Source organism: Hippopotamus amphibius, chromosome 1 (assembly GCF_030028045.1).
Source record: "Hippopotamus amphibius kiboko isolate mHipAmp2 chromosome 1, mHipAmp2.hap2, whole genome shotgun sequence".
Taxonomy (NCBI): Eukaryota; Metazoa; Chordata; class Mammalia; order Artiodactyla; family Hippopotamidae; genus Hippopotamus; species Hippopotamus amphibius.
The window spans coordinates 182,677,759-182,697,915 of record NC_080186.1 but is presented as its reverse complement, the minus strand read 5'-3'; the positions used below and the strand labels follow the sequence as shown (position 1 = coordinate 182,697,915).

The 20,157-nt window shown below is 35.9% G+C and overlaps 2 protein-coding genes across 6 annotated transcripts in view; one reads left to right on the top strand and one right to left on the bottom strand.

Moving 5' to 3' along the window:
• AP3S1 (adaptor related protein complex 3 subunit sigma 1) overlaps positions 1-20,157 on the top strand; it is a 64,678-nt gene that overhangs the window by 13,146 nt on the left and 31,375 nt on the right. For all 5 annotated transcript variants that reach the window (XM_057737007.1, XM_057737001.1, XM_057737015.1 and 2 more), the window contains exons 2-3: positions 10,791-10,882; positions 14,286-14,397. In XM_057737007.1, coding sequence (XP_057592990.1) covers positions 10,791-10,882; positions 14,286-14,397 — 204 coding nt within the window. The remainder of the gene's footprint in view (positions 1-10,790; positions 10,883-14,285; positions 14,398-20,157) is intronic.
• Positions 2,670-3,665, bottom strand: LOC130854348 (heterogeneous nuclear ribonucleoprotein A1-like). Its single transcript, XM_057737059.1, has one exon. The coding sequence runs from the start codon at positions 3,648-3,650 to the stop codon at positions 2,802-2,804; it is 849 nt and encodes a 282-aa protein (XP_057593042.1). The 5' UTR covers positions 3,651-3,665; the 3' UTR covers positions 2,670-2,801.

The window sequence follows — 20,157 nt, the reverse complement described above, 5'->3', positions numbered from 1 at the left end:
AGTTGAATCATGTTGTAAATTGTGCTTAGTTTTTCCTTTTCTGACATTTCATTTTCCTTGGAGATACAGTCACCTTTTCCTTTGATCTAGTTTTTTATTTATTTATCACTAATTCATGTCTTTGCCAGTTGTCTCAGTCATGTATACCTTCTGTCAGTTTCATGTTCCTGAAGAAATCACTTATGGAATCCTTTGACTAGTGCCAATCTGGTCCTGTTTTATGGCAGTCATGTTAGGATCTTTGTTATCTTAGGTATTCCTTTTGCCTGTTCCTCTGTTGTATCTCCAGTTGCTTGATTTTTTATTACGTTACCATGTGGATACCAGGATATCCTCCAGTAACTTCTTGAGAAAGGTCATGGGAGGTAGATTTTTTTGAGACGTTGTGTATCTGAAAAGAATATAACTTTACATTGAATGCCTATAGAATTCTTGGCTGGAAATAACTTTTCCTCAGAATTTTGATGGCATTGCTCTATTACCTTTTAGTTTCCAGTATTGTTATCAAAAAGCCTGATGCAGTTCTGATTACCTATTCTTTGTATATGGTATGTTTTTACTATTCAGAAAATATGTAGACTCCTGTTTGTCTGCAGTTTCTAAAGCTTCATACACCCTTGCTATGAGTTTGTTTTCGCTAGTTGTGCTGGGTACTTGATGGGCCCTTTAATTCTGGAAATTCTTGTTTTCTTCCCTTGAAAAATTTCTGTTTTCTCTGTTCTCTTTTTGAATCTCCCTTTATTCAGCATTCCTCTGGACTGTTGTTTTTTTGTTATCCTTTCTCTCCTATTTTCTGTCTTTCTGCCCTTTGGTTCTATTTTTTGAATTATTTTCTCACTTTATTTTCTAGTCTTTCCCCTGAATTTTAAATTTTCTCCTTATATTTTTAATTTACATGAACTTTTTAAAATTTTCTGAATCTTACTGTTTTATGGTATGCTGTTCCTGTTCCAGAGTTGGATTATCTTTTCTTACCTCTCTGGTATTAATGATATATACTTAAATATTTTCTTCTCCCTACTTGGTTTGTTTCCTCTCAGTTGCTTTTCTCTCCTACTTTTGTCCTTAGTTTTTATATTAGAGCTGTCCTCAGATGTCTGCTAATCTTTGGTTGAGTTCTCCTGTGTAAAGATAGGATACTGAAAGCTAATTGGAAACTCTGAATCCATGAGTAGAAGGTGAACTTTACTTGAGACAGGCTAGGCAGTTTGGCTAGTGTAGCAATTGCAGTTGCTGTAACAACAGTCTCCCCAGTCTTAGTGCCTTAACACAATAAAAGAAGTTTATTTCTCACTCACATAAAGTCTGGTATTGGTGTTCCTGATCAGCTAGAACCTTCTTTGTGGGCATTTGTCATTCTTGAGATGGTGTCAGAGGAACTTCTGCATCTAGTTAACATGGAAGATTGTGCAGGAATTTTTGAGTGAGGCTTGGATGGTGTATTTTCTTTTTAGTTTTTTAACATTTTTAAAATTAAAAAATATTTTTTATTGAAGTATAGTTAATTTGCAGTATTGTGCCAATCTCTGCTGTACAGCAGTGACTCAGTTATATACAGATAGACATTCTCTTTTTTTGCTATTCTTTTACATTATGGTTTATCACAGGATATTGAATGTAGTTTTCTGTGCTATACAGTAGGAGCTTGTTGTTTATCCATCCTATATATAATAGTTTACATCTGCTAATCCCCAAATCCCAGTACTTCTCTCCCAAACCCCTCTTCCCCTTGGCAATCACAAGTCTGTTCTCTATGTCTGTGAGTCTGCTTCTGATTTATAGATAGGCCCATTTGTGCCATATTTTAGATTCCATACATAAATGATAGCATATGGTATTTGTCTTTCTTTTTCAGACTTCACTTAGTATGATAAGCCCTAGTTGCATCCATGTTGCTGCAAATGGCATTATTTTGTTCTTTTTTATGGCTGAGTAGTATTCCATTGTATATATGTACCACATCTTCTTTATCCATTCATATGTCAGTGGACATTTAGATTGTTTCCATGTTTTGGCTGTTGTGAATAGTGCTTCTATGAACATAGGGGTACATGTATCTTTTTGTTTTTTTGTTTTTCTGTTTTTTTTCAAGAGGGTATTAAACCGTTTATTGATTACACATGATAATGGATGATATACAAGCTTCATTCCCATCTGTAACTTTATCTGGTACCATAATTCAATTTAGATATATTGCATAGGATGTGCCAACAATCATATTAATAACCAAAAAAACTCCATGATTTTGCTTTTAAAGGTGAACTCCAGGTCACAACACAGTAACTGTCAGTTCAGCTACACCACGGTTTCTGAAGACAGTAGCGTCTCCACCAAAGCAGGTTGTAAATAAATTTCAAATGGAACCTGGCATCACCCTGAAGGAATTCTGGCTTCACACTGTTGGGGTAGTTTACCAAAATGGGTTCAGAGTAGACTAACTTTACACAGCACGTTTAAAAAAAGACACATTTATTCAGCGTCATGATCAGACTATTACATTTAGCAATCAACAGCATGGGTGCAAAAAAAAAAAAAAAAATCTACATTAAAACCCTTTGTTGGAATGCTTTACACTTTCCACAGAGCAGAAACTAAAATAACCTGTTATACAATTAGTCACAAATACAGTCCTAAAGTTTTTTCTGCCCATACATGAGTATTGCCTAAAACATGTCTTCTTTGTAGCAGCTAGGCCCTGCCACCACTGTGCTTGGCTGAGTTCACAAATCTGTTGTAACCTGTAGCTTCCCTGTCACTTCTCTGGCTCTCCTCTCCTGCTAAGCTTTGTTTCCTGGCAGTAATTAAAACCTTCTGCCACTGCCATAGCTACTGCTGCTGCTGGAACTGCCATAGCCACCTTGGTTTTGTGGTTTGGCAAAGTATTGGCCTCCACCACCATAGGGGCCAGAACTTCTGCCTCCAGAGTTTCCTCCTTTCATGGGTCCAAAATTTGAAGATTGATTGTTGTAATTGCCAAAATCTTTGTAGCTTCCAGCACCTCCAAAATTGCTTCCATCATTACCAAATCCATTATAGCCATCCCCACTGCCACCATAGCCACCACCACCACGGCTGCCACCAAAGCCACCTCGACCACTGAAGTTTCCTCCATGACCAAAGTTGTCATTCCCACCAGAACCACCTCCACAACCACCACCAAAATCTCCAGAACCACTTCGACCTCTTTGACTGGATGAAGCGCTAGCCATCTCTTGCTTAGATAGGGCTTTCCTCACTTCACAGCTGTGGCCATTCACAGTGTGGTGTTTCTGAATGACAGTCTTGTCTACGAAGTCATGATCATCAAAGGTTACGAAAGCAAAGTCTCTCTTTTTGCCACTGCCTCGGTCAGTCATGAATTCAGTCACTTCAGTTTTCCCATACTGCTCAAGATAATCTCTTAGGTGGTGTTCTTCAGTGTCTTCTTTAATGCCACCAACAGAAATCTTTTTCACCATTAAGTGGGCACCAGGTCTTTGAGAATCTTCTCTTGAGACAGCCCTCTTTGGTTCCACAACTCTTCCATCTACCTTGTGTGGCCTTGCATTCATGGCCGCATCCACCTCCTCCACAGTGGCATAGGTGACACACCCGAAGCCTCTGGAGCACTTGGTGTTCGGATCCCTCATTACCACACAGTCTGTGAGCATTCCCCATTCCTCAGAATGGCTCCTCAGACTCTCAACGGTTGTTTCAAAGCTCAAACCTCCGATGAAGAACTTCCACAATTGTTCAGGCTCTTTGGGAGACTCTGACTTAGACGTGACGGCAGTGGAGGGGGGAGACGTCAACGATGCTTTCTCAGTGGCATCCACCGGCAGAAAGCTATCTTTTTGAATTAGAGTTTTGTCTGGGTATATGCCCAGGAGTGGGATTGCTGGATCATGTGGTAATTCTATTTTTAGTTTTCTGTGGAACTTCCATACTGTTTTCCATAGTGGCTGCACCAACTCATGTTCCCACCAACAGTGTAGGAAGGTTCCCTTTTCTCCAGCATTTGTTATTTGTAGAGTTTTTAATGATGGCCATTCTGACCAGTGTGAGGTGGTACCTCATTGTAGTTTTGATTTGCATTTAAAGAAGACATACAGATGGCCAGTAAGCACATGGATAGTGTATTTTTAATAACTGGCTTATCTGGGAGGAAAGAGCTCTGTTTTGTAGTATTTGCTGCATGTTGTAAGTACTCCATTATGGTCAGTTTCATGCTACCAACATGATGTAGTGACATCATGTGACTGAATGCAGAATTGGGAAGAGATACGCACAGTTGGCTTTCAGTTGTGCCAGCTCTGGTATACCACTGCAACTACCCACCACGTCACATTGTGCAAAACTGAGTTGTATGGCTCCCCCTAAATTCAATATTCTTGAATTGTGTGCTTGGGAAGTAGGGTTTGATGAACAGAAAACAGTTTCTGCCAAAGTTGGAAACTCCTATGTCATTAACTTTAGATTTAAGTAGAGTTTCTGGAGAAGTTTATTCTAGGCTCCATCCTGGAGGGTGAAGAAGACCTGGCTGTAGGAATTCTGGGAACTAATTGAAGAAAAGAACCAGGGATTTCAGCATCTGGCTTGTTGACATTTTCTTAACCCCCCTCTTTTCAATGTGGCCAGGTATTTACTTTTATTGCAGCTCTGACAAATGACCACAAACTTAGTGACTTAAAAATGACACAAATTTTCAGGTATACCTCATTTATTGCACTTTGCTTTATTGTGCTTTACAGATACTGCATTTTTTTTAATTTTTAAAAAATTAATTAGTAATTAATTTATTGGCTGCATTGGATCTTTGTTGCTACACACAGGCTTCCTCTAGTTGTGGCAAGTGGGGGCTACTCTTCGTTGCAGTGCATGGGTTCCTCATTGCTGTGGCTTCTCTTGTTGCAGAGCATGGGCTACTAGGTGTGTGGACTTCAGTAGTTGAGGCACATGGCTCAGTAGTTGTGGCTCACCAGCTCTAAAGTGTAGGCTCAGTAGTTGTGGCTCATGGGCTTAGTTGCTCCGTGGCATGTGGGATCTTCCTGGAGCAGGGATTGAACCTGTGTCCCCTGCATTGGCAGGCGGACTCTTAACCACTGTGCCATCTAGGAAGTTCCAGTATTGCATTTTTTAACTGAAGGTTTGTGGCAACCCTGCCTCGAGTAAGTCTCTTGGCACCATTTTTTCTAACAGCATTTGCTCACTTGTGCCTCTGTGTCACATTTTGGTAATTCTCACAATATTTCAAAAGTTTTGATTATTATTTTCTTTGTTATAGTGATCTGTGATAGTGATCATTGATGTCACTGTTGTAATTGTTTTGGGGTGCCACGAACCATACACACATAAGAGAGCAAACTATGTTGTGTGTTCTGACTGCCTCACTGACCGGCCAGTCCCCATCTCTCTTCCGTTTCTTGGGCCTCCCTGTTCCCTGAGACAGAACAATATTGAAATTAGAGCAGTTAATTACCCGACAGTGGCCTCTAAGTTGTTCAGGTGAAAGGAGTCATCACATGTCTCTCACTTAAGTGAAAAGCAAGATATGATTAAGCTTAGGAAGGCATGCTGAAAGCTAAGATAGGCTGATAGCTTGGCCTCTTGCGCCTAACAGTTAGCCAAGCTGTGAATGCAAAGGAAAACTTCTTGAAGGAAATTAGAAGTGCTGTTGCAGTGAGCACACAAATGAAGAAAGTGAAACAGCCTTATTGCTGATAGGGAGAAAGTTTTAGTGCTCTGAACAGAAAGTTAGACTAGCCACAACATTCCCTTAAGCCAAAGCCTAATCCAGAGCAAGGCGCTAATTCTTCAGTTCTCTGAAGGCCGAAAGAGGTGAGGATGCTAGAGAAGAAAAGTTTGAAGCTAGCAGAGGTTGATTCATGAAGATTAAGGAAAGAAGCCTTCATAACATGAAAAAGCAAAGTGAAGCACCAAGTGCTGATGTAGAAACTACATTGTGTTATCTAGAATATCTAACTGAGGTAATGAATGAAGGTGACTATACTAAACCACAGATTTTCAGTGTGGACAAAACAGCCTTCTATTGGAAGAAGATGCCATCTAGGACATGCCTGGCTTCAATGATTCAAAGGATAGGCAGACTCTCTTGTTAGGAGCTAATGGAGCTGGTGCCTTTCAGTTAAAGCCAGTGCTCATTTACCATTCCCAAAATCCTAGGACCCTTAAGAATTATGCTAATGTTATGCTAAAATTGTGCTACTCTGCCTGTGCTCTATAAATGGAACAACAAAGGCAGATGACAGCACATCTGTTTACAACATGGTTTACTGAATTTATTTTAAGCCCACTGTTAAGACTTACTGCTCAGTGCAAAAAAAAAGATTCCTTTCAAAATATTATTGCTCACTGACAATGTAGCTGATCACCCAAGAGCTGCGATGGAGATGTGCAGTAAGATTCTTGTTATTTTCATGCTTGCTAATATAGTATCCATTTTGCAGCTCATAGATCAAGGAGTCATTTTGCCTTTCAAGTTTTCTTCTTTAAGAAATACATTTTGTACAGCTATAGCTGCCATAGATAGTGATTCCTCTGATGGATCTGGGCAAAGTCAATTGAAAACCTTCTGGGAAAGATTCACCTTTCTAGATGCCGTTAAGAACATTTATGATTCATGAGAACAGGTCATAATATTGTCATTTCCAGGAGTTTGGGAGAAGTTGATTCCAACCTTCATGGTTGGCTTGAGGGGAGGGATTCAAGACTTCAGTAGAGGAAGTAACTGCAAATGTGGTAGGAATAGCGAGAGAACTACAATTAGAAGGAGAGCCTGAAGATGTGACTGAATTGTTGCAGTCTCATGATAAAACTAACAGATGAGGATTGCTTCTTATGGATGAACAAAGAAGTGGTTTCTTGAATAGAATCTACTTCTGGTGAGGATGCTGTAAAGATTGTTATTATGACAACAAAGGACTAGAATAATTCATAAACTTAGTTGATAAAGCAGTTGCAAGGTTTGAGAGGACTAACTCCAGTTTTGAAAGAAGTTCTCTTGTGGGTTCTCCTCTTCCTTCTTTATGAAAGGAAGAGTCCATCGATGTGGCAAACTTCATTGTTGTCTTATTCTAAGAAATTGTGACCGTCACCCCAACCTTAAGCAGCCACCACCCTGATCAGTCAGCGGCCATTGAGGCAAGACCTTCTGCCAGCAAAAAGATTATGATTCATGGAAGGTTCAGACGACGGTTAGCATTTTTTAGCAATGAAGTATTTTTTAATTAAGGTACGTAAATTTTTTTTTAGACATATGCTATTGCATACTTAGTAGACTACTGGACAGCTTAAACATAACATATACTCACTGGGAAACCAAAAGATTTGTGTGACTCCTTTTGTTACAGTATTTGCCTTATTGTGTTCTGGAACCACACCTTCAGTATCTTCAATGTATGCCTTTCAGTATACTCCAGGGTATACACCACGCTTTATTTTCTTTATCCATCCACGGACACTGGTGGACACTTAGGTGGTTCCTGTATATTGGCTATTGTATATAATGCCCTAATGAACAGGGGAGTGTTTTTATCTTTTCAAATTAGTGTTTTCATTTTCTTCAGATACACACTTGGAAGTGGAATTGCTGGATCATGTGGTAGTTCTGTTTTTAATTTTTTGAGGACTCGCCATACTGGTTTTCATAGCAGCTGCACCAATTTACATTCCCACCAACAGTGCACAAGGGTTCCCTTTTCTCTACCTCCTCACCAACACTTATTTTTAGCATCTTTATAATAGCCATTCTAACAAGTGTGAAGTGATACTTCATTGTGGTTTTAGTTTGCATTTCCCTGATGGTTAGTGATGTTGAGCATCTTTTCATGTATCTTTTGGCCATCTGTATGTCTTCTTTGAAAAAATCTCTATTTAGATTTTCTGTCCTAATTTTTAAAATTGGATTGTTTGGGTTTTTTGCTGTTGAGTTGTATGAGTTCTTTATATATTTTAGATATTAACCTCTTATCAGAGATATGATTTTCAGATATTTTCTTCCATCCAATAGCCTGTTTATTTTGTTGATAGTTTTCCTTGCTATACAGAAACTTTTTAATTTGTTGTATCCAGGTCTTTTATTTTGTCTAGTCATTTTTCTACTGTGATGTTTATCTTTTTCTTACTGGCATTTAAGTGTTCTTTATATAAGCTGGATACTATTCCTTTGTCAGTTTTTATGTATTGCAGATATGTTTGTCATGTTTCTAGCTCTCAGTTCTTTTCTGATGTCATTTGAGCATTAAAAGTGCTTACTTTTGATGTGATCAGATTCACCAACCTTTTCCTTTGTGGTTATCATTGTTTGTGTCTTGTTTAAAAGTCCAACATTATTACAATGTTATAAAGATATTCTTCTGTATTATATTTTTCAAGTTGTGTAACTTCACCATTAACATTTATTTTTAATCAATCTGGGGTTGATTTTTGAGTATAATACATGAGCTAAAAGTTCATTATATTAGAACAAAAACAAAAATTTTTATCCTGGCACCATTTATGGAAATGCCCTTCTGTCCCTGCTAATCTGCAGTGAGTATTCTGTTTTAAACTAAATTACTATTCTTATGTGTGGGTGTGTTTCTGGTTCTATCAGTCAGTTTCCCTATTTCTGCACCAATATGTTATCTTAATTACTATGGCTTTATAAAAATTCTTATCTGATCAGCAGGTTCTTTTATATTCTACTTGAGAGTATCTTATTATTCTAGTCCTCTGATCTCATGTGTAAGTCATGAGATGAGTCATATTTGGAGTCATAATCAGGTTTTCAAGTATTTTCCCCCTCACCCCTGTTAGAATTTTGATTAGAATTACCTTAAGTTTTTGGAGCATTTTGGAGAGATTGAGCATCTTTGTAATATTGAATCATTCAGTCTATAAATATTGTACATTTTTTTCATTTACTTAGGTCTTCTTTAATTTTTCAGTAAAGTTTCACATTTTCTTGTGCATTTTTTTTGTTTCCTTTCTCCAGCATGGTTTTTGATGGTATCTTTTTAAAATTGCGTTTTATAACTCATACTTGCAGAAGTTTAGAATGTCAGTAGAATTTTATGTCTTTGTGTTCTTATTAAAACCTTTTATTAATTATAACACTTCTGTGTAAATTGTTAGATTTTCTGTGTGGAAAATCTTTTCATCTGTGAATAACAGTTTATCACCCCCAAATTTCTGTCATTTTATAATATTTAGTTTTGCATGTTTTTGAATTTTATACTAATGGAGTGATTGCATATCATTCTGGTACTTGCTTTTCTCCCCTGATGTAGATTGAATTGTGTAACCCCCAAATCCACATGTTGAAGCCCTGACTCTAATTTGATGGTATTTAGGATTGGGACTTTGGGAGGTGATTAGCTTTAGATGAGATTATGAGGGTGGGGCCCTCATCATGTGATTAGTGCCCTTACCAGAAGAGATACCAGAGAGCCTGTTCTTGCTGTTTCTCTCCATGAGGACAGGTAAGGACACAATAAAAAGGTGATTGTCTTCAATCCAAGAAGAGATCACTCACCAGAAACCAACTATGCTGGCATCTCAGTCTTGAACCTCTAGCCTCCAGAATTGTGAGAAAATCAATTTCTGTTAGTTAAGCTATCAGTCTGTGGGGTTTTTTTAGTGGCAGCTTGAGCTATGGTAACTCCTTTTTTTCCAAATTAAATTTTTGAGAATCATTCATATTGATGTTTATAATTTAGTTATTTAATTTTTATTTCTTATTAGATTCCATTTTATAAGCATACCATAATTTATATGATTGGTGGACATTTGGGTTATTTTCAGCTTTTTGTTGTAATGGTGCCTTTATGAAGTCTTCTATGTGTTTCTTGATATACAAGTTAAGAATTTATTATGCATGTGTAGTTGCCAATATACTATTGTTTTTGACCTTCAAAAACAATAGTTTCATATGGGTTAGCATTGTACCTAGGAATGGAGTGCTGGATTATAAAACTTTTTGCCCAAGTGGTTATACCACTTACCTTCCCAGTGGTAGGATGAGAGTTTCTTTGACTCCATATCTTTGGCAACATTTGATATTGTAATAATTTTACATTTTTGCTAATATGGTACATGTGGAGTTATCTCATTGTTACTTTAATTCTGTTTCACTTCATTAGTAGAGGTTTAGCATCTTTTCATTTGTTTATGGACCATCATATTTTCTTTCCAGAGAAATTCTTATTCATGATTTTGCCCAGTTTTCTATTGCAGTGTTTGAGAAGCTCTTTCCTACTGAGATATGAATTGCTTGGTGAATTTAATAAATATTTATTGAGTCAATTCTTGTTTTTAGGCTGTGCTTATACAAAGATGAGTAAGTGGATAGACTCTTACCTGTTTGCATTTAGTTAAACTTACTTAATTGGAAGCTCCAAACTTCTGTGCTTTCTTCCAATAAAATATAGATTAGCTACATCAATTGTTTATAACTTTGTCTCTTTGTTTCTGTTTACTCACTTGTAAAACAATGGGCTTTGACTAGTTAATATCTAGTGTCCCTTTTACTGGTGTCTATTATTCATGTGTCATATTTTTCTTGTTGGTTTTTGAAGCTGAGAAATAAGTTTTACTATACTGGTAAACTATAAAGTCCTGATTTTCATTTTGTTTTTAATTAAAAAATGTTGGATTTTGTTTCTATTTAGATATGATAGATAAGTTCTCCAAGGACCACACTCTTAGATGAATTTCTCAGACAGATATTACTACCTTTTATTTTTTAAATTCTTATAAAGCTGTTAAGCCTGGAAATTCAGTCCTAACATATATGAATTATTCTTTCTCAGAGTGAAGATACACAACAGCAGATCATCAGGGAGACATTCCATTTGGTATCTAAGAGAGATGAAAATGTTTGTAATTTCCTAGAAGGAGGATTGTAAGTAAAGCATTTCATGGACATTTCTAATCTTTGACTATATGAGTAAAATATACAGTGTTTAATCGTTTTATTGAAAAATTTCCTAATTTGATTAATTAGATTAGGGGAATTAATTGTCTCTTATGTTAGCTATAAATCTAACAAATAATTTTTTGAAGCTATTTAATCTTTTTCTTTTAAAAATTTTATAAAGGGGGACTTCCTAGGTGGCACAGTGGTTAAGAATCTGCCTGTCAATGCAGGGGACATGGGTTCGATCCCTGCCCCAGGAAGATCCCATATGCCAAGGAGCAACTAAGCCCGTGAGCCACAACTATTGAGCATGTGTGCCGCAACTACTGAAGCCCTCACGCCTAGAGCCCATGAACTGCAATAAGAGAAGCACCACAATGAAGAGTAGCCCCCTCTCGCCACAACTAGAGAAAGCCCATATGCAGCAGCCAATAAAGAAAAAAAAAAAAAAATTTTATAAAGGCATTTTATATAAAGGCAGTATGTTCATATGGCAAAAAATCAAACATTACACAGAAGTATAAAATGTAAACTAAGTCTTCTTGCTCCAGCTTTAGTCCTTCTTCTGTTTCTTGTGTATCCTTCTAGAAAATTAATCTTGCATTAACATATAAAAGTATAACCTTAAAAATTTTTACTTGCGGGATCACACATATATGCTGGTTTTTGTGTTGCTTGTTTGCACTTATATTTTGAAAAGCTTTGCAAATAAACTCACCTAGAGCAATCTCGTTTTTTTTTTAGGACTACAGAGTACTTCTTAGGGTGAATGGACCTGTTTTCATAAAAATTTAGATAGCATCCTTTATTTTGTATTATGAACAATTTCTAAAGTCTGCTTTTCAAATATGTGTGTCTAGATAAATAGATTTGAATTCAGCTAGCAGTTTTCTATTTTTAAATGTATAAATAAAAATTTCTTTAAATTAGTTTGCCAACTGTTATAAATATTTTTAAATTAATGGGTTTCACGAAGACAATTTCTTCTCAAAAGTTTCATAAATGTTCCTTCCCGTGTTTATATATTTAATTTCTAAACAAGATATTTCCTCATTGACAATTCAAAACCTAAACTTTAGCTGAACCTTATGAATTATCAGAGATTAGTCAGAGAAACCTACACTTTATTTTTGAGGTATATGATGATGCATATTATGAAAAATAGTTTTCATAATAGAGAATTCACTCTTACCTGACCATAGATTACTTTTTATAATGTAGAAAGTTTACTTGCGTTTCTTAAAAGAGTATATCATGCTGCACTTAAATTTGCAAATACACACCTATGAATTGTAAATTTTGCTGTTAACGTGAGGCCTCCAATTTAAAAGTTGAGATAGGTGTACCTGCTTTCTGTTTTTATATTTTAATTGTACATTACTTATTTCTCTTAAATGTCTGTGGTTCAGTTTTGTTCGCCATTACCATCATTTCCATTTATCTCAGCCTCTTAATCTTCTAATCTCATAGGAAATTTATCACCCAGCACAGTGCACTGCGTGTGATACATGTACAGGAAATTGATCTAACCAGGGCACTGTTTGAACTAGAAAGTATGACTTTAATTTGTGATTAGTCTTTTCTAACCTTATAAAAAGTAGAAAGCAAATATTGCATCAGAGATGAGGCTACACATCTGCTTTAGTCCTAGTTTTGTTACTAACAAGCTGATTTAGGTCACTTAACTTCTTTGTACCTTAGTTTTCTCCTCTTATGTTAAATAAGATATCTGGACTAAGGATTTCTAAAATTCTGTGGTTTTTATATCACGTATTGCATTCTGTACAAGAATTTGAATCAGCATTGTACTGTAGTTTAAAGATGAAATTATAACAAAGCATATACTTATAGTAATATTTTTGTTTTCTTTTAATAATTTTAATTGCCATTTTGAAACTTATAGTTTTCAAAAGTTTGGTTGTCTTTTAAAGCAGAGACAAACAAAAATTTAAGATAATCACTAAATAGCAGATTCAGGATGAAGTAAAGACTGCTGTTTGTGCTCTTTTTGTCCCTTTCAAGGAACAGTTGCAGTGATAGTCTATATATACAACTCAGGGAATCTTTAAAATGCTTGTACATATTTTTAGGTTGCATATCTTTTCTAGGTAGTTTTTAATTCTTGTCAAAGATCATTTTCACTTTTGGTATTAAAGGATATAAAGTAATAAAAAATAATGAATGTATACTTAGAGAAGTTTATACAAAACTTGTGAATTTAGTATCACTTTTACTGAGTAAGAAATAGGGACTTTTCCTGGAAGTCCCAGTTGAAGACTCCGTGCTTCAGCTGCAGGTGACATGGGTTCAATCCCTGGTCAGAAACTAAGATCCCACATACCCCATGGTGTGGCCGGAAAAAAAAAAGAAAAAAAGAAATGTGTTATTTTCCCGTGTCTTGTTTGAATGTTCATTTAGCTCTGATTACTTTTAGCCTTGAATTTTGTATTTTGTTAGTGTTAAAGAGTCTTTTGAGAAGGTGAACGAATTGTTGTAAACTTAACTGTGGAATAGCTAGACTATATTTAGAAAAATGAAAGGTGTTTGTAATGATTCCTGAATTATTATATTTAAAATGCTGAAACTCCAGTCAGTATAAATAAAAATATTTGGCAAAAGAATCGAGTATCTCTTAGCTAAGTTTTCTTGCATTTATATTCCAAAACAAAATGTGCTTTTGGAGAAGATCTTGATGGTAAGTCTGTCCAAAACTTAAGAAGAAATGTCATTCTTTTTTTTTTTTCCTAGTTGATAATTAGTATTAAGCTGTGTAACTTACTGTGACCTATGGAGTTAAATCTAGTAAGCATTTAAAAATGCCCTATGATCTCATTTCCACCTGCTTCTCTGACCTAATTGCTTACTAATCTTTCATTGATCACAGGCTTTCTTTTTCTTTCTTGAACATAGATATTTCGTTCTTGCCTTTTTATTACCTATGCCTGAAATGTTCTTCTGTAAATTTTTTCATGGCAGATTCCTTATCATTAGATCTCAGCCTAAACATCAACTCTTTTTAACACCCAATTGGAAGTAGCAAATCCATCAATGTGACATCATCCTATTTTGATTCTCTAAGTAGTATCTTCCACTCTGATAATTTTTTCTTGTTTGTTTTTTGCTCCTTATCTACTCTCAGTGCCTGGCACATAGTAAGTACTCAGTAAATAATTGAAAGAATGAATGAATGAACTGAAATTAAGCACCAGCATCTTTTACTTGACTTCTCTGAAGAAAACAACCATCTTGTTCACTTGAATTCTATGTCATTAAATGTTACCATTCATTTTATAGAAGGTTTTAAACAAATTGTCAGTTTGCTTATGCTAATGAAAATGTTTTTCATTTTGTTCCTATAACATTCCAATTGTTTTGTTTTGTTATTTAGATTAATTGGAGGATCTGACAACAAACTGATTTATAGACATTATGCAACATTATATTTTGTCTTCTGTGTGGATTCTTCAGAAAGTGAACTTGGCATTTTAGATCTAATTCAAGTAAGTTAATACTTGCCTCTTACCATCTTAAACAACAGTTTTGGCATTTCTATTTTTTAAATTTTTGTTCTAAATTTTCTAAAATGATGTTTTATTTGGTAAGAAAATAAAATGTTCCATAGTAGATGTTGGGTGGGTAAAAGAGGGATGAGGGATGTAGAAGCACATAGATTAATTTAATCTGATTAAGGCTAACTACAACTAATTTCCTCAAGCCCTTTTTTCCTGTTCATGTAAGTCACAAGAAGCCCAGTACTCATGGGTCTTTTACCATATGTATCCAGGTCTAACCCCCAAACCCGCCCCTTTCTATCTTCTGAAAATCTTTCATAATGTCCCTGGAACTCAAGGTCAGTCATCAGCAAATTCCTCCTTATCTTCAACCTCTTCTGTTAATATTACCTTCACCTTTTTTACTGTAAGTTAAATCTGGTTTTCCTGATGACACTACCTGCCACCTCTCAAGTAGTAGCAGTTTTCTCTTTTGCTTTCTTCCTGTCATTGAGCCTGGAGGGTGTTCTCTTTGCTTCTCATTACTTTTTCCAGACCTTTTTCTCTTCTGAAACATCTCCAGATTTTGTCTCATGTTATCAAACTATACCACCTTCTACCCATTCTGTTGCAATAATCACTCATTCCCACTCTCTATTCATTGGAGATTTTGTTGAAAACTTTCAATGGTCTGAGATTTTACTCTACGTGCAAGCTAACAAGTTAACTACCATGGCTTCATGGATGCTGACAAAAGATGGGAGATTTCTGGGCCTGAAACAAGGGACTTTATTACTAACGGCAAAAGCAGTAGCCAAAGTGGCAGCATTTGCTTACACTAGTTATTCAACTTCCATTTCCTAAAGTGTGACTTGATAAGGTGCAAGTAAGACCTGCATACACAGTGGATTGTATTATAGGAGAGGAAGCTCAAGCTTAGGGAACTGGAATCTTTTATAGTGGACACTAAGTATGTCTGCCCATGTTCTGGAGGAAGAAGTATCTTCCAAGCAAAGTAAACCCACTCTTTGTTTTGGAGGGAAACACTGCCTATTTTCCAAGGCTGTTGGCTATACAAGCATGCTTGAAAAGTTAATCCACAATAAAGGCCGTCAGTACCTCTGTTCACATGATGTACAGGAATGGAAGACCCATGGAGAATTGTCTCCTAACAGATTTTAGTTCTTAGTTCAGTGACATTCATTCCAGTACTACTTGAGTTATAATTCTTGGTTATTTCAGCGTTCATGTGGATAATTCATTCAGTATTCTGGTATCTTCAAATTGGAATTCCTCTTCTCCAGTGAATTTTGCACGTTACCCTACTTCACTACTCATTTCTAGACCTTGTTTTTATCCAGACTTCAGTCCCTCCACCATTTCAATTTTGCAGTTTCCACTCTCTGCTACTATCTCTTACCTTTTCATATCACAGTTTCTATTACTCCAACAATTATTTGAGCCTATTGGGAGCCTTCAGTCCTTTGTTTTGTTTTGTTTTGGGTTTTTTTTTAGAGAATAAAAGTATTTATTGACAATTTTCTAGCTATAGTTATGCATTTTTTTAACTGTTCAATGTTTATTGATAGATAAATGGCAGCTTTAGAAAAATAGACATGTTTATATCCAGAATCCTGTATTCTCTTCCTGTGTTCCTTATATCTTTTCAGTGTGTCTTTGGGACCTTCTGTCTTTTAAATTTATCTTTTTCTCACTATCGCTGATCCTCCTGATGTCTTACTTTCCTTGCCCAGCTTAAATTCCATGGTCTTTCATGATAATCATAGGCTTGGATACAGCTCTTTGCCTGTACCCACACATCTGAACATACTTAGAGAAAGAAAAGATAACCATACATGCTGGCCTTACTTTAAATTCATGATCCCTGACCTCAGTGAGTCCTTAATGCTACACAGTAATCATATTATATTTCCCTGGTTATTCTACTCTCCCACACTCCTAGACAACTGCTGATACATATTCCTCCCTTTTCAAACCTCTAGCACTTCTAGCATATAAAGCTTCCTACTTCGCTAGGCAATCAGAAGCAATCAGAAGGGAACTTCTGCAGACTCTATCTGTGTCCTTGTACTCTGCTCTGTTCTGTAAGAGATGAATGAACTTTGCTCCTAAGGCCAGCTCACCCATTATACACTAGTTTACTTCCTCCTCATTGCTCTAGCATTTTTCTCTCTTCTGTATCACTTTTTTCCTCTCTTCTAGATCATTCCCGCTAGTCTATAATATGTTAATATGTTCTTACATCTTAAAAAAAAAAAATCCTGTCCCTACTTCCTTCTCCAGCTACTGCCTCACTTCTTTCCTTCCCATTATAGCAAAACATTTAAAAAACGTTTTCTGTACGCATTGTCTCAAATTTTTCCTCTCTCATTCTTTCTTGAACACATTCCAGTCAGGTTTTTCAGCTCTACTGTTGCTGAATCCATAGGTTCTCATCAGTCCTCCCTTATTTGATTAAGATTGTTTATTACTCTCTTCTTCATGAAATATCTTCCTCACTTGGCTTCTAGGATGCCTTACTTGCCTGGTTTACATCCTGCTACTTAGTTGCTTCATTTTAGTTTCTTGATCTCTCTTTCGTCTTCTTTTTTGGCACATCCTGTTGAGTATACAGAATCCACTTACTGCTCTCTGCACTGCCTCCACATTGGTCCATGCCGCCATTAGCTCTTGCCTGGATTATTTCAGTACTTTTCTGACTCATCTTTCTGCTTCCATTGTCTTTTCCTTCTTGTCTTTTCTTTGTAAAACAGCCAGAGTGATACTATTCAAATATGTTGCATTTTTCAGTTTTCTATTTTGAGTTCTTCAGTGGCTTCCCTTCCCACTCAGAGTAAAAACCAAATTCCTTATGAATGACCCATGAGGCCTCACATGATCTGACTCCCTTCCCCCTACACTATTACTTAATCTTACTTCATTTTTTACTCTTTTCCTCTTCGCTCCACCACACTGGCTTCCTTGTTCCTCAGATATACCAGGCATGCTTTTACCTCAGAGCCTTTGTACTCGCTGATCTTTCTACGAAGATTATTCTCCCATCATTGATTATTTTGATACTGTTGCTGATTCTAATGGGTATGATAGAATGGTTTTTATATTTCAGAAGGGAGATATGAGGGGAGTTCTCAAAAAACAAATATCCTACATCACATCTGAAGTAAATTCTATCATGTATTTGTGGAAAGTGGAAAGTATGTCTTGTCTTTTGCAAAATTTTTTAGCCAGTACTATTTGAAATGTTGGTAATTTGTGCTGATATTAAATAAGATACAGAAAAAAGAATTTCAGGAGACTTATATTATCTTCCCATTTCTAATGTAGGCTTGAGCTGTTTTTATAAGAAGATCCTATTGAGTTATTACATGTTGATCTATCATGTCACAAAAAAAAACTTTCTGTAATTTACCTTACAGGGATGAATTCTGTCACTATCTTGGACATGTTGGAAGTTCTGTAGTTGCTGTCTTTCTTCTCTGGTTATCACAGATCATTAAATACTTCAGAGGGAGTTCTGAGCATACAAAAGTCAGTCACTTTAAAAACATTGGTTGAGTGAACAAAGATGAAAGGGAGTAGCTTATTGTTTCTGCTTCTGTTTCATGAAACAGTTATTCGCTTACTTAGAACTAATTTTCTTGCTTTGTCCATCCTCTAGTTTTGAGAAAGGCAAGGGTAATGTAAGTAAAAGTGGAAAATTATGAATCAAGAGAGTTTAGACCAAAATCTTTTGATTTTGTATTTTCTTTAGAGAATGGGTCAAGAAAACTTAATAAACATAAACATGTGATGACTAAACACATTTCATTTTGGTTTTTTGAATATTAAAAATGATGCAATTCAAATGATCATTGGAAGCCTATATTTTTATGCAATGATTTTGTGTTTCTAAGGTATGCATCTGTTGTCCCAGATTTGACTTTTTTCTAATATAAAATCTGAGAGAAGGAATTGTTAGTAAATTCCATGTGGAATTTATACCAATGTGTCACCAAGTTGAATAATCAGCTTCTGTTTTTTTGTTTGTTTGTTTGTTTTAATTCTTTGTTAGTTGGGAGAAAAATGTGAGCTTTTTTTGTTTCTGGTGTGTACTATTTAGTGTGATATTGACTGCAGTATAAGTTAGTTTTAGAGTTGATAGCTGACCTTTTTTGAAGTCCTTTCTGTTGTAGCATATCTTCATTAGAAGTGTTAAAATATTTACAGAGTGAGAAAAGAAGTTCATTAAATATTAATGTTGGTTGTTTGAGTTATTTATAAGCAGTCATATTGTCCTCAATTAATTTGGTATGCCATGCTGATGATAGAGGCATAAAAATTCATTGGATAATTCCAAATTTTGTAATAGTTTTCTGTATCACATGTAGCAATTATATCAGCATCAGCCTTGTTCAGTTATAGTTAGGAAAAAATTGAGAACTAACAGCTAAATTTTTCTTTAGGTTTAGAAAGGTGTGTTTTAACGATGGTGTTAGAATACGAATATAAACTAGAGCTCTTATGTATATAGTACTGTAGTACTGTAGTACTGAGTGTTAGGCTGACTTTTGTGAAGTTATCTTACTTATTGCTAGTAATGTTAATTTAGTATGATGTCGAGCAAGTCATTTAATGTTTATAAACCTTGAATTTTTTTCACTTGTAAGGTATGCCTGTTTCAGTATGCTGCCTATAGACCTCATGAGTTGTTAGAAATATCATTGAATTAAAGCAAGCTAGTAGTAGTTAAAACCATTCAGGCCCTGCTTTGTACTGGTTGTATCACTTTCGGCAAGTTATTTAACCTCTTTGACCCTGATTTTGCTCATCTGCAAAATGGGGGTAATAATAATAATATCAACTCATAGAATAGGTGAAAGTATTAAAAAAAAAAAAGATAGTGTATGTGAAGACTGTCGCTAAATGACCTGTAGTAGTCAGTGGTTTTTAGCTAACATTAACATTACAGCATATATTTCTAAGGAAGGCATATAAAGTATTATTTCATTAGTACTCAAACTGAATTGGGTGAAGAAGTTCTTTTATTTTTCTTTGCATTTTTTACAAGAATTTGTGAATCTTTTTATCCTATATGCTCTTTGATGGCTTAGGAGGAATTCTGCATTGTGAAGGAATTACGTGATGATAGGATTAATTGAGGAAGTTTGTAAACCAAGAATACTTAAGTGAAGAAAGATCCCCCGATCTTCCCACTGTTGCGTAGGAAACTGCACCAACGTAGATACTACTAAACATAGACTAGTGTGCCAGTGAAGGCCTCATCCCTCCCACCCCACATCAGTGTTCTCTTTTATTATGAAGGTAGGCTTCATTGAAAGCATCCTTGTCAGTGGGGTGGCATATACATTACATTACTTAACCTTTGAGCTATACGTGTTTAGGTGCCACCTGTTTTTAAGAATTGTCTGGGAAAACTAGCTGACCGGCTCTTGAGGACTTTGGGAAGTTGCAGCTCCCCTGTGGCGGGGGGGGGCGGGGTGGAGGTTGATTGGGATAAACCCCTGGTCCCATGGAGAGATGGGTTCTCATGCAGTTCCTCCTGCTGGAACAAGAGGGAGCCCTGGCCCAATTCTTTTATTTTCTGGGCAATCCAGAGTGAATGCCTAGGATCATTTTAGGAAGATTCTGCTTGCTACACCATACTATGTTACCGGAGTATTAAAAATTTCTGTTTTTAATAAGCTTTGTTTCTTATATATATAGGAAACCAAAAAATAGCTCTGTGAACAATTTGAATCGGATACTGTT